Genomic DNA, 15,759 nt, shown 5'->3' on the forward strand with positions numbered 1-15,759 from the left:
TAAAAGACAAAGAACCCCAAAAGGCTTTTGTTTATGTGGGACATCAGTCAGTTCAGTTGCTCGCTTGGTTGTGTCTTCCACCCCCATAGACTGCCGCCCTCTAGGTTCCTCTGTCCATGGGATTTTCCAGGCAAGAATACTGGATCTGGTTGCTATTTTCTACTTCAGGGGATTTTCCCAACCCAGAGATCAAATCCACGTCTCCTGCACTGCGGGCAGATTCTTCACCACTGAGGCACCAGCGAAGTGGGACATATTCACTGATAATTACCATATGAGAAATTAAACTTAAGGAATTTTAAAAACACAAGAACTGTCAGAGCTGACATCATCATATAACATGTAGCATTTAGAAACCCCACATTAAACTCAGGAAAGAATAATTGAAATGGCAAAGTTTTAATATTATCAAGTAAATTGATTTAAACTTTCAACACTCTAAAGGGGTCCCAGGGACTTCAAGAGGTCCCTAAAATACACGAAGTAAACTACTGGATGCAACTATTTACTATATTTTAAAATAAATCATGAATCCCTCATTACCACTATCTTCTCAGAATCTGGAAACCTTGGTTGAAAATAATTTATTTAATAGAGAGAGGACTTATTTCAGAGATGAGGAAAGATTCAGGAATGTCAAGGGGCAGGCCTAAGATCACACAGTTAGTAGCAGATATCTAACCTTATTATACTAATAGAACATTATTTTTGGTTTCTGATTACAAAGTATCACTAGACAAATATTTTGGGATAGTTGGTAGTAAGGAAAGCAATTATACAATAGTGAATAGAGTATCAAAATCCAAAGATCTCTTGAATAAGCCAGTATTTTCAGTGTTGTGTAGGAAAAGCTAACAGGGCTGGTTTCCCTTCTCCATTTATTTATAATGTGCTGCTCACAGGGCTCCTACTGATGAACCAAATCCGTGGTCCCTATCAGATTAGCCTAATTAAAAAACTACATTTTCACTTACACTTTCAGACAACACAAGGTTCAGATTAACGGAAGCCAGATTAACCCTCACACTTGGAATGATACCAAAAAAAAAAAAAAACTCTAAATAAAATACATTAAGCAATACCTCTGAGACACTGGACATGGGCAGTATAGGACTGTAACACCTGAGATAGAGGAAACAAGGTGAATCCCAGTATTACTGGGGAGACGGAAAGGGCAGGGGACAGGGAGAGGAGGAGGAAAAGGAAGAAAGGAAGAAGGAAAAGAGAGCTCATAACTTAGAACTCTATACATTTTGTAAAAAAATATTAAGAATATTTCAGACACATGGAACAAGAAAAACTTATCAGCACCAGACCTACACGATGAGGAATGTTAAAGGAAGTTCTTCAATCAAAACGAAAATAATACCAGTTTAGAAATACGAATTTATACAAAGAACTAAAGCATAGATTGGGAAACAGTGGAAACAGTGTCAGATTTTATTTTGGGGGGCTCCAAAATCACTGCAGACGGTGACTGCAGCCATGAAATTAAAAGACGCTTACTCCTTAGAAGGAAAGTTATGACCAACCTAGACAGCATATTGAAAAACAGAGACATTACTTTGCCAACAAAGGTCCGTCTAGTCAAGGCTATGGTTTTTCCAGTGGTCATGTATGGATGCGAGAGTTGGACTGTGAAGAAAGCTGAGCGCTGAAGAATTGATGCTTTTGAACTGTGGTGTTGGAGAAGACTCTTGAGAGTCCCTTGGACTGCAAGGAGATCCAACCAGTCCATCCTAAAGGAGATCAGTCCTGGGTGTTCATTGGAAGGACTGATGCTGAGGCTGAAACTCCAATACTTTGGCCACCTCATGCGAAGAGTTGACTCATTGGAAAAGACCCTGATGCTGGGAGGGATTGGGGGCAGGAGGAGAAGGGGACGACAGAGGATGAGATGGCTGGATTGCGTCACTGACTCGATGCAGATGAGTTTGGGTGAACTCTGAGAGTTGGTGATGGACAGCCTGGCGTGCTGCGATTCATGGGGTCGCAAAGAGTCGGACACAACTGAGCAAATGAACTGAACTGAAAGCATGTACTCTGGCTACAATGGAATGAAATTAAATATTAATAATAAAAATACCTGCAGATAATCTCCAAATATTACAAATTTAAACATACACTTCTAAATAACCCAAGGATCAAGGAAGAAATCAATAGGAAAATTGGAACAGAGCAGAACCCTGCACCCCACCCCAAGTACAAAACTGAGAAGTTAATGATTATAACCAATACAGAATTGTTTTATAGATACTATAACTGCCACTACAGGAAAAAAGTTAAGTGCATGATAATCAGACTGTAGCCATGACATAAGCTGTTTCATTCTGAGCAGAACTGAATCTATGGCCAGCAAAATTCCAAGAACTGGCCTCAAGAGAATGGGATTAACATTATTGCTCATAATCATCTTTATCTTTGTGAACATCAAAATAATTGTAGCTCACTCTGCCCATATATTTAAGCAGAAAACCAAAATTGTCAGCAAAACAGACGCACATTGACACCTTCCACTCTGAGAATACAGCACCTATGTCAGCATGAAGTTATAGAAAATAGACCTTCACCCTATTCCCATAGAAATGGAATGATGTTCTGACAAGTGGGGATTTGCAAGTGGCTCTTTGCAGGAAACCACCCTCAGCCCCTTTTCTTGTCACTTTAGCAAAGCTGTATAATAACTGACTTTTACCAGGCACTCCCCCATGCTCTACTAATCTAAAGTCCAAGCACACCTTTCAAAGCTTTTAATCGCACAATACCTTGCCTAACTTGGGGGTTCTTTCCATAGATTAAAGAAGTAGAAATGAAGAATAAGGAATTAAAAGATGACCAGATCTCTTCCCTAGCTTCCCCTTCAGTAATCTTCTGAACAAACCTTGTGAACAAGGTAACATCTAGAGGAAGATCACAAGAAGTAATGAGTCTGTAGGCAGTGTGGGGGATGACGATAACTTTGACCCCCTATCTGAATGATTAACTGAGATTACTTCCCTCCTTCTTCTTTAAAGTTTCATGGCCAAGCAGAACCTTCAGAGTTGGTTTTCAGGGATGCTGAGTCTACCATCTGTACAGATGGCTGGCATTCTAATTAAAGCCATCTTTCATTTCTTCCATTTTTGAGTATGTAATTTATCTTGTAAATGAAGAATGGTGGGACCCTAGTCTTTTGGTTACAAAATTATAAAGTATTTTTAACTGAATGAAATGAAAATACAAAATGGGAAAAACTGTGGGATACAGGTAACATCATGATCAGAGGAAAATTTATAGTACTAAATGCCTGTTAGAAATCAATGACCACAACTCCCACCTTGGTAAACTAAAAAACAAAAAGCAACCTAAATTCATAGTAGAGGTAGAGTAGAACTCAAACATACTGAAAAGAGAAAAACAATTGAGAAAACCAATGAAACAAAAACAAGTTCTTTGATAAAGTCAGTAAAAGAGACACGCCTCTAGGTATACTGATCAGGAAAAAAAAGAAAACAGTTCACCAAAATCAGAAATGAGGTAGGGATTTTAACTACAGATCCTACAAACACTGTGCCAAGAGGACTCTAAGATACCCCCCCAATAATCTCTGCCTTCTGGTATTCATACCCTTATATAAGCCATTCTTGTGTGACCTGACCTATTGACTTGCTTCTAATCAACAGAATACTGCAAAGTAATAGAATGTCATTTCCATAATTAGGCTTCATAATACTGTGCATTCTATATTGCTAGCAGACCCCTCCACCTTGACAGCTTTCATGAAGCAAGCTGCCATGATGGAAAGGCCCAGTTGGCAAGATACTGAGGGCAGCTTCCAGCTAAAATGGAACATTCATCTTCAACAAACCAAAAGGAACTGATGACCAAAAAACAGATAATCTCAGAAGGGGACCCTTCCCCAATCAATCTTTCAGATGAGACCCCAGTTCTGGTGAATACTTTGTTTACAGCCTTATAAAAGACCTTGAGGCAAAGGATCAAGCTAAGCTATACCAATTCATCACCCACAAAAGCCATGAATCCATATATGTGTACTATTTCAAGCCACTAAGATTGCAGTAATTTGATATTATAGCAAGAGATAACCTAATATAAATATATAAAAGTAAAGAAAATTATTAACAACTTTATGCCATTAATTCAATTTAGATGAAATGGACAAATAGATATATTTCTTAAAATACACAAACTAACAAAGCTCACTCAACAAAAAAACTGAACAGTTCTAATCAATTAATGAAGTTAAAATTAAAAACAATCCTCCAAAGAAAACTCCAGGCCCATGTATCTTCACTGGTAAATTCTGAAAAATATTTGAAGAGGAAATAAGAGCAGTATTACATAAATTCTTTCGAGGAATTAAAATGCAAGTAATATTTTTCAACTCATTCTTTGAGGTATTATTGTGATACCAAATTCTGGCAGGCAAGATAAGAAAAAAAACCACTACAGATCAGTATTACTCAAATATAAAAATTCTTATATTTATATTCATTTCAGCAAATTGAATTTAACAATATATAAAAGAACAACAATAATAACCTAGAGCTATTTTTCTCAGGAATGTCAGGTTGGTTTAAAATTAAAAATAGTAATCATAAAATTTTACACATTAATAAAGAAAATCCATATGATCACCTCAATAGATGAAAAAATTTTGTAAATAAAGTCCAACATTCAGTTTTGATAAATATTCTCAACAGATTAAGAATAAAAGGAATCTTCCTCAATCTAATAAATCATATGAACAAAACCTATAACTAATATCAAGTTTAATGGTAAAAGACTGATTGTTATCCCAATAGTAAGGACAGGGCAAAGAAATCACAATCAATTCAAAAAATGGGAAAAATTCAGGTTGGAAAAGAAAAAGTTAAATTCTCATATTCAAACAGAAAATCCTTCAGGATGTACAAAAAAAGCTACTACAGCCAGTGAGTTTAGCCACGTGCAGGATATAAGGTCAATATGCCAAACCTATTATAGTTTTATATAAGATATGAACAACTAAAAATTGAAACTTATAACATCAAAATATTTATTTAGTAATTAACTAAATGAAAAATGTGCAATATGCGTTCATTGAAAACTATAAACATTACTGAAAGAAATTAGAGTAAGAGAGTTATACCAATAGTCACTGATCAGAAGATTCCACATTGTTAAACTATCAATTCCCCTTAAACTGATGTGAGTCCTTGCAATCCTACCAAAAATCCCAGAAGATTTTTGTAGAAACTGATATGCTGATTTCAAACTGTTCATTGTCTATGCAATGTATCTAAAATAAGAAAAACAACTTTGAAACAGAATAAATAAGACTGCATGACTTATACCACTTGATATTAATCTGTATTTTAAAGGTACAGTAATCAAGATAATATAGTATTGATGCAAAGGTTAAAAAAAAATCAATGGAACAGTGTCTGGAAATTGATCCTCCCGTACATGGTTAATTGATTTTCAACAGAGATAACAGGTGAATTCAATGGGGGAAAAGGACAATCTTTTCATTGAACACTACCAACAAAAATAAGTATATATGTTGTCAAATTTACTATTTATTGAGACTGGTACTATCAAACAATTCATAGGTAATAGGATTCGACAGTAGGAAAAAAAAAAGAGAAGTACTATATTCTATCCCTTTCTTAAAGATTTATATTTAGAATAAATTCTGAGACACTTAATACCAACAAGGAAATATGTCTAATTTTCTTTTAACTCAATAATATATAAATATATTGGATCATGGAGCTCTGTATTTACATACTGTTTATTAATAACCTAAGCCCAGTTTGAGAAACTCTGATCTTGTTAAAAAATTTCTGTTTTACATGTTAGGAATTAAGTCCAGAATAAGTAACTCATTTGACCAAGTTTACTCATCAAATGGGAGAAGTCTCTAGACTGAAGATCTCTATTCTTGTATTACAAACCATCTTTGTCACCTGATATGTTTTGGAGGTTTTATAACCAAGTATTGCTTCTATTTTTGTGCTTCCACTCTCCCTGGGCCTTCATGATATAACTTCTATCATTCTCCGCTTCCGTGTGAGAGTGAACGCTCATTTTCCCCAAGAAACATGGACTGAGCATTTTTGTTTTACCCAACTAATGCCAGTGAAATCTCAGTAAATCTTTCATAAATGAAAAAAAGTGGAAGAAAAAATGTGAACAGCCCACAAACTAAAATTTGGACACCCAAGAGAAGACTACAAAATTCCAAACTGGGAAGAAAGACACTGAGGAAAAGTATTATCTACAAAAGCAAGGTAGGGTTCTTAGGGGGAAAGAAATTCAAGAAAATTTTTACAGAGTAAGGACTCAGAAAAATAAACAATGAGATTTCATAGTATCACCAATGTGGAGAAGACATTTGGTTAAGGACAGCTGATGCTCCACTGGTTAATCACTAAGTAATTTCCTAAACTTAACACCAAGAATATGAACTGCTCCATGCAAAATGCTATAGATTGCTTATGACATAAAACCACATGAAATAATTACTTCACTTGACAGCAAAAAGGATTAAGTGTCTATTCAATATGTCACAGGATAACAGTCCAAGCTTGTCATTCTCAAAATAAAAATGTTAGAGTGTACAACAAAAATATATCACAGGAGGAACTGATATTACCTGATCATGCTAAACCTTTGACTTTTCTGGAGTCCAAAGACAAATGGGCCTTAGGTAGCATTACTACGAACAAAGCTAGTAGAGATGATGGAATTCCAGCTGAACTATTTCAAGTCTTAAAAGATGATGCTATTAAAGTGCTGCACTCAATATGCCAGCAAATTTGGAAAGCTCAGCAGATGGCCATAGGGATGGAAAAGGTCAGTTTTCATCCCAATCTCAAAGAAAGGCAATGCCAAAGAATGCTCAAACAACTGCACAATTACACTCATTTCACACACTAGCAAAGTAATGTTCAAAATTCTCCAAGCAAAGTTTCAACAGTACATGAACCAAAAACTTCCAGATGTTCAAACTGGATTTAGAAAAGGCAGAGGAACCAGAGATCAAATTGCCAACATCTGTTGAATCATCAAAAAAGCAAGAGAGTTCCAGAAAAACATCTACTTCTGCTTTATTGACTACATCAAAGCCTTTGACTGTGTGGATCACAACAAACTCTGGAAAATTCTTAGAGATGGGAATACCAGACCACCTTACTTGCTTTCTGAGAAATCTGTGTACAGTTAAAACTGGACATGGAACAACAGACTGGTTCCAAATTGGGAAAGGAGTACGTCAAGGCTGTATATTGTCACCCTGCTTATTTAACTTATAATCAGAGAATGTCATGTGAAATGCCAGGCTGGATGAAGCACAAGCTGGAATCAAGACTGCTGGGAGAAATATCAATAACCTCAGATATGCAGATGACACCACCCTTATGGCAGAAAGCGAAGAGGAACTGAAGAGGCTCTTGATGAAAGTCAAAGAGGAGAGGGAAAAAGCTGGCTTAAAACTGAAGATTAAAAAAACCAAGATCATGGCATCTGGTCCCATCACTTCATGGCAAATAGATGGGGAAACAATGGAAACAGTGACAGACTTTATTTTCTTGGGCTTCAAAATCTCTGCAGATGGTGACTGCAGCCATGAAATTAAAAAACACTTGCTCTTGGAAGAAAAGCTATGACCAACCTAGACAGTATATTAAAAACCAGAGACATTACTCTGCCGACAAAAGTCCGTCTACTCAAAGCTATGGTTTTTCCAGTAGTCATGCATGGATGTGAGAGTTGGACTATAAAGAAAGCTGAGCACTGAAGAATTGATGCATTTGAACTATAGTGTTGGAGAAGACTCTTGAGAGTCCATTGGACTGCAAGGAGAGCCAACCAGTCAATCCTAAAGGAAATCAGTCTGAATATTCATTGGAAGGACTGATGCTGAAGCTGAAGCTCCAATACTTTGGCCACCTGACATGAAGAGCCAACTCATTTGAGAAGACCCCGATTCTGGGAAAGATTGAAGGCAGGAAGAGAAGGGGCCAACGGAGGATGAGATGGTTGGATGGTATCACCGACTCAATGGACATGAGTGTGAGCAAGCTCCCGGAGTTGGTGATGGACAGGGAAGCCTGGCGTGCTGCAGTCATGTGGTCGCGAAGAGTCGGACGTGACTGAACTGAACCCTGTGACATACATAAGCTCACTGAAGTCTCATCACTACCTTGTGAGGTAGATACCTTTCAAACAGATTTGAGGAATTATCTGAAGCCTCTTCTGTTAGAATTTACATTCTGTCTTTAAGAATGTAGACTAATAAGAATCTATGTTCATAAGAATCTGGGTTGCCCAATTTTATTTCTCCTAATAATCTCCAAATCCCAAGATCTGTTTATCTGCTATGAACTTCTCCAATAGTTTCAACTTTTTAAACATAATTACCTTCATGTGACTTACAGGATCTCTTGGTGGGCATTTAAAAACTGCAATAGGTCCCGCATTTTGTTCAGGACATACCCCAGGAATTCACAACAGCTGTCTCTCTAAGGAGTACTTAAGACTTACAAAATTCTTAGGGTTACTTTCTATGAGACTGAATGTAAAAAGAGGAACACTTATAGACTTTTTAATAAATTACAGATATGTGCTGAATATGTTATTCTTTTATTTAATTTTCACACACTTCTTATTCGACAAATCTCACTTCAGATGAGAAATCTGAGGCTCAGAGATTAAGTTATCTTACCTTTTCCAAGGTCAAATACAGTGGTGATACCAGGAAACAAACTTATCTGACTTATTCCATAGCTTATATTTTTTATGTCTAAAATGTGAGTAAGATTCAATAAATAATGATAGTAACCATCATCTTATAGCATCTACTCAGTGTCCAACTCCTAGATAAATAGTAATAACAGCTATTTTGCGGTCTCCCTGGTGGTTCAGATAGTAAAGAATCTACCTGCAATGCAGGAGACCCAGGTTTGATCCCTGGGTCAGGAAGAGCCCCTGTTGAAGGGAATGGCTACCCACTCCAGTATTCTTGCCTGGAGAATTCCGTGGACAGAGGAACCTTGCAGGCCACACAATCCATGGTTCACAAAGAGTTGGACATGTGTGACTGGCTTTCACTTTTCACTTTGGTGTCTCTTTTAAACTATAGCCAGTGTGATATGGTCCAAAGGGACAGTAATTTAAAATCATACTGCCTGGTTACTAGTCTTGGGTGCTTAATATTTGGTTAGCTATCTACCTTAGCTATCTACCTTCTCTGACCCCCCGTTTCTTCACCTCTAAAATGATGACTTTTCCAATGGTTTCTTGATGAGCTGGTATGAAGCTTACAAAAGGTAATATGTGAAAGGTTTTAAACCATACAGTGGCAAATGGTGTTGTAAATATTGCTATTAATTAAAACAGGCTAACCACACCTAAAGATGTATCCTGCCAGAATCTACCCTCCATTATTTTTTCATGAATAAGAAACATCTAAATTTACAGAAAATAATTAAAAATCTGTCTAAAAAATTACAAAAAGGGACAAAGAAGAGATTCAAAGATTAACTTGTTTTGACTCCCATTTGCTAACTTTAAAGACAACACTGGGATAAAAAAAAGAGAGAGAACCGTAAAGATGAATCCTGATAAAGATGTTATTTCATAGACAAACAAAGTTAAATGAAACTCACAATGAGGTGAGAAACTGACCTGCTAGCCCACAAGATCTATGGTAGAACATCTCAACAGACACTGTCCCTGGAAGAATAGCTAAACTGAAAACACAGGTCTGACTAGCTTAAAAATGGAAAAGTAGACAATCTGATAGCTATGTGATTTCTTTCACTTTAAATATCCACTAGCAAGAAATTTAAAGGAGTGTATATCATCTTAATTCAATTTTTTTTCTTAACCAAAAACATTAAGATCATAATTTACAGGGAGGTATTGTTTTGAATAAGACCACAAGTAACAAACAAAATTTTCTCTCATGGGTTTATCTGAACCTAACTTTAAGACACACCTTTTTCTCACCCACAGTTTTCTTCATGTTCAGAACATTCAGAAGGAGCAGTTACCTAACAAAACAAATTAATGGGAACATAGAGGCAATATATAGAAAACACTTACTTTAATTCTCTGTCCCTCCTGTCTTGCTTTGCTATTTAACTGCTTCATCTCGTGTTTTGTACCTGAGATCAAGAGGCATAAAATACTATTTCAAAATTTGTGTGTCCTTTCTAATTATTGCATTTGATCTCATAGTAGCTATAAAACCTATACCATTTTCCCGTTCAAAAATAAAAACAATTGCAAACAGAAAACAATCTAGAAAAAATATGTGTTCTAAGGGAGAAAACTTCATTACCCATCAATACTGACAAATGGGGGACAATGAGAAAAAAGTATTTTTTTATTTACACAACTAGGTTTTCCCATTTATAAGGGAAGCTATTTATCAAAATCAAACAATCTGGTAGTGGTATAACACAACCACAGCTAACTTGTCAAAACCTAAATAAAACACATGGAGTTTAATTCAGGAGTCATCGTTCTCTGGGGGGGAGTGAGTCTACATGATTTTGTATCTTTCTCAGTCACTAACTGTGCCAGTTTCCTTTTCCTTTGTGACATCTCTTCTCTTTCAATTATTTTGTGATCTTAATCCTATTATCTCAACATAAGTCTTATTTCATTACAAGTGAGCCTGTGTAGTAACATCGAATCAGATCATCCAATCTCTTGTCACTTTTTCACTTTGAATCCATCCTTCATACCCAATGTAACCCTTTGTGCCATTTCCCATGTCAAAGTCTATATTTAATTGGCTCTCTATTCCCCAAAGGATAGACTTTATTTCTTCTACAAAAAGGTTATCTGCCTTATCACACTAATCACCTACAAAGCAAGGGGTTATTTGGTATTTATTGCATTTGTGATTTTGGTGCCTCTGTAACTTGTGGTGTCATCATTCTATATTTCCAAAAAGTTGTCTTCCTTTCCACCTTATTTGCACAAGTACTGTTTCTCCTACAGTATTCTATTCAAACATTTCCTATTCTAATAAGTATTTCCTGACCACCCAAAGTAATTTCTCCCTCTCATGTAATCTCATGGTAATCAATGAAATTACCTTGGTAATTAGTTATCTGTTGCCTAATTAAAGCTTCTCACTGTGGCCTTAAAGAGTTAAAGTTCTATAGTTTACTTAAAATAAATATTACTTGTATTACTAATCATATTTCCTGAACTCTAAGATACACATCCATTCACTTAGGACATTAAAAAAAAGCAGTGCATCCACTAATCTCAGCATGGTAAAACTAGGGAACCACAGTAAATGCAAATTGCGAAAAAGCAGGCAGACAACACTGTCATCCTTATTTACAAGCATAACTCTCATGCCACTGTGCTCTAGTGGGAGAAGAAAACAACATGTTCTCTCTACTCCTAGATATTCCCAAGGCCTCTACTGTCAAATGTAAATTAACTACACACCAAGTTCTATCAAAACTTCACCCAGTATAAACCCTTCTGGGGTCAGAATTACCTCTATTTTTTGGTCTGGTTTTTTGTTTTTTGTTTTTTGTTTTTTTTGGATAGACAGCATATGAGGGGAGCTACGCTTCTGTTTGCCATCTCTAACTTGCTACCCATCAAACTTTAGAGTGGCTCTTAGCCAAGCTATTCCATATATATGAAGAAACAGAGATTGAATACCTGCTAAGAATGGAGAGAGCACTAAGGAAAATTAAGATCCCTTTAGCCACATCTAGCACAGTTCAGAAGTCGTTAGAGAAGTAACATTAAACGAACACAGATAACTTTATGGACTCATTTTAGTGTTCATAGAATCTGAAAGCTCTATGTTTATTCTAGTTGAATTTTTAGTTATTTTTGCTTCCCTTAACCCAAATACCCAATCGATGGATTTGTGTATGATGCTTAGAAGTCTAGAACAACCTCTGAATCTTTGTACCCTAATATTTTCATTTTCTATTAATACCTGATCTGGTCAGTCAAGCTGCCATCCATGTATTTTCCTAACAAGTGATCTGAGAAATGACCACTGATGGTGCTTTTTAAATAAACTGAACCCTCATATCCCTTCACAGCAACAGGTAGCACAAGCCACAATATGTATTACAATGAAAGACCTCAAAACATACCAACTATTTATCCTTCAACAGAAAGTTCCTGACATTATTTTGCGCTGAGTCATACACAGCAGCTAAACTAAGTATTTTAAAGCCAACTCATCACCACATAACTGGTTTTCCCCTTCTCCACTAATAGGTCTAAGTCCGGAACTGCAGTAAGGTAGTTATTATTAGTATCCACCCCACCCCATCCCCCCCACCAATGAAAAAAAGAAAAAATGGTTCGAGGCAAAGAGAAGTAACATGATTAGAGTCATATAGCTAACAAACAGAAGTGCCAGAAACAGAGCACAGACATCTTGAGTTCAACATTCAAGCTCTTAAATTCTACACTATTCTGTCTTACAAAACACTATACTTGCTAGGCAATTCTTTTTTTTTAAATCAAATAATGTCCAATGTCTTCTTTAGAGATATCACTTGCAGATGCTCTTCTTTTTTCACCTTTGCCTTCTCTCTTCTCCCATTCCTTTAGTATACAGCCGAAAATTTTAGATAATTCTTTGAGCTGGGAATACTAAGGGGGTCAAAAACACTAGCACAGAATTTAGAATATGTGAGTTCTAGGCCAGAATCTATCATTAACTAGGCAATGTTTCTAGCCAAATCTCGTGTGTATTTTGTATCAGCAGCACACATCTCAACCTAGCCAAATCTCAAATTCTGTTAGTTTCCTCATTTAGGAAATAAAAAGACTGGATATAAATAACGAACACACTTTCCAGTTTTGAAAATTCTATATTGATATTGCAAAATGGGGAGGGAAAAAAAGAGCAACACACACAACTATTTCATTCTGCAAACCACATTATAAAGAGAAAGTAACACCATGGTAGAAATTTAGCAATTAGAAAAAAATAAGCACACAAACTCTACTCAGTTGAATGGTGTTTCTTTTCCAAAACAACCACCATGATGGATTATATGTAATTTGAAAATACTCATGATTAAACAGCCAGCTCTTGGTCATTGATGGTACCAATAAATATAACTTCTATTAGTAGTGACCTATCAGTGAATTCATACCTTTTAAATTGAGGAATGCAAACTCTATATCTTAGGAAAGAGTATCAACAAAAGACTTCTTTTTCTTATGAGCCCTCTCATAACCCCTAGACAGGATATAAACTCCAATGGTACAATAGCATCCTGAGCTCAGTCTAGGTTGGGTAGCAGAGCTTAAGATGGCAGGAAAACCAAGATGACATGGTCCCTTGGAATTTCCATAAATTAAAATGATCAAACATTTTGAAACAGAATTTGTACATCAGAAAATATAAGCACAAAAACACATAATGAAATATTAGATATCTGGAGAAAATAATAATGCTGATAATAATAGTAGCTTTCATTTATTCTATCAATAAATGAAGTACTTCATAGCTATTATTGCATTCCATCTCTTCCAAAATCCTACAAAGTATGTGTAAGATTACCATAATTACAGACATTAAAGACCTGAACCACAAAGAGGTTATGTAATTTGCCCAGTCATGGAGTACAACTCTTTAGAGGCTGTGATCTTAAATACTTCATTAAGTAGTGTCATCAATTAGAGCAATAATTTATAAGCACAGAAGAAAAGTCTATTACCATTAATTAATACAACCCTGTACTTCAAGCTTAGATCAATTTTGGTTCTTTCCCCTCCAAGGGGGAAGATCTTCAAACACAATCATTAGTATATCTAATGATTCTTCTTTAATTTGATTATGTTCAGCAAACATATACAGCATTCATTATGTATAAAGTATTAGAAAGACAAACTTTTCTATGAAAGCTTGACAGAAGATTTCTGCTTTCTCAAGAAAGAAACTGAAAGGGAAAGGAAATCAATTTTACATCCTTTACAAATCTAAAAGAAGTAAAAGTAATTAAGCATGACTGAATCAGAAAACAATTCCTACTGTCAAATCAGAAAACAATACAATTACACTTACAATTTACAATCTGCAAATGTATTCATTCATTTAAATGTTTGTTACAAATAGATCTAGTTGATAAATTTTGACATATATAATTAAGAGTCAACACTTATAGAACACTCATTATGTACCAGACACTGATCTAAGCACTCTACTGATCTAAGCACCTCTTGTTGTATGTGTATGTCTTTTAATTCTCACAACAATTACCTTATAAAGTAATTATTATTATTCCCCTTTCACAGATGAGTAAACTGAGGTACAGTGAATTTAAGTAACTGGCCCAGAATCACACATTCAGTAAGTGGCAGAGCTGGGACTCATACCCAGGCAGTCTGGCTCCAGAGTATGTGCTCTTAATCACTGCCTTCAAAGAAGAGGGGAAAAATCTGAAACTAGAATAAATCATTAACACTGTAGAAAGTAAGAAAAATCATAATACTCTCTGGCCTTTATACCTGGTTAGAAATGTCAAATATAGAAAACATTCATTTGCAGGAAAGGATAAAAAATAAGGGAGGGAATGGACAAACTCATTCATTATACCTCTGCCCATGAACTGAGATTAATCACTCCTTTCAGTTTCTGGTGCTTTAAATTCAATCACACCTTCACAAATTTTTGAAACTAGAAGTGCTATTCAATCATCTTCATGCTTTTTATCTGTTCACGTGCATGTTTTTGTTCTGCACAGGTGGGGAGTAGGTCAACAGTGCAGAAATCAGAACTCTAATAAAGACAGAGGAGGCTGAGAGAGATACCACAAATATTGTGTTACTTCCCTTCAAATGTCTCAAACATGTTCTGTCCCATCTTCACATTTCCTAAGAAATGTCTACCATTTCCTCCATAACCATTATTAGGCATGGTGTTTATTTCCGTGTCTGCTTAACAAAAACTCTGCAGTGAATGATGTGCAGTGGGTAGTTTTGATAACCAGAAACTCAACCAATCACTTGTACCCTATGAGGCTACTTTTCTGGTGGATTTGGCAAAAAAACAGGGCAGACACACCAGAAAGAACTTTACTGCAGTGACCTTTCTTACTTCCGAAAGAACAGGCATAAGGCTAATGCAGGATAAGAAGCTTGTGGCCTCTTAACCATACAATGCCAGTGGAACTCATGCATCAAGTTTACTGGAGCAGAATGGTATCTTCATTAGAATTAAAGTCAAGACCTATTAGGCAAAAAGTATAAACAACAAAAATTCTCCTTAGAAAAGTTGTTAAATAAACATTGAGCTCAACCTTCATGAAATTTTGCATAGCCAATCTTGTAGCCTAAAATGCATAGTGGTGCTAAGTCACTTCAGTCGTATCCGACTCTGTGCGACCCTATAGACGACAGCTCACCAGGCTCCCCCGTCCCTGGGGTTCTCCAGGCAAGAATACTGGAGTGGGTTGCCATTTCCTTCTCCATAGTAATGCAGTATTAAGAGCTTTCAGGTGCCAAATGCTGTTTTACAGTACTGCAAAAAATTCTTTCTTCCTTATAGTTTTGATAGTGGGGGAGGGAAGAAAACAGCAACTCAGATAGTTGAATCCATCTAAATTAAAAGCATATGCTTCACAACTCCACCAAACTACTCATTCTGCCATTTTTACAAACCTTTTTATCACAATTTATCACAAAAAGTAAAATTAAAATTTTTTTCCATCAGTAATGTAAAATCAAATTGTTTATTTAAACGATGTAACTTTTTATGAAGGA

The 15,759-nt window shown here is 35.9% G+C and overlaps 1 protein-coding gene across 4 annotated transcripts in view; it reads right to left on the minus strand.

Annotated features, from left to right (window-relative positions):
• TCF12 (transcription factor 12) overlaps positions 1-15,759 on the minus strand; it is a 395,418-nt gene that overhangs the window by 227,510 nt on the left and 152,149 nt on the right. The window contains exon 3 of one of the 4 annotated variants that reach the window (XM_055537846.1): positions 10,093-10,154. The exons of the other annotated variants lie outside the window; for them this stretch is intronic. Within the exon in view, the coding sequence (XP_055393821.1) occupies positions 10,093-10,140 (48 nt within the window). The 5' untranslated portion in view covers positions 10,141-10,154. The remainder of the gene's footprint in view (positions 1-10,092; positions 10,155-15,759) is intronic. 4 annotated transcript variants of the gene reach the window in all.

This window comes from Bubalus kerabau, chromosome 10 (assembly GCF_029407905.1).
Source record: "Bubalus kerabau isolate K-KA32 ecotype Philippines breed swamp buffalo chromosome 10, PCC_UOA_SB_1v2, whole genome shotgun sequence".
Lineage (NCBI taxonomy): Eukaryota > Metazoa > Chordata > Mammalia > Artiodactyla > Bovidae > Bubalus > Bubalus kerabau.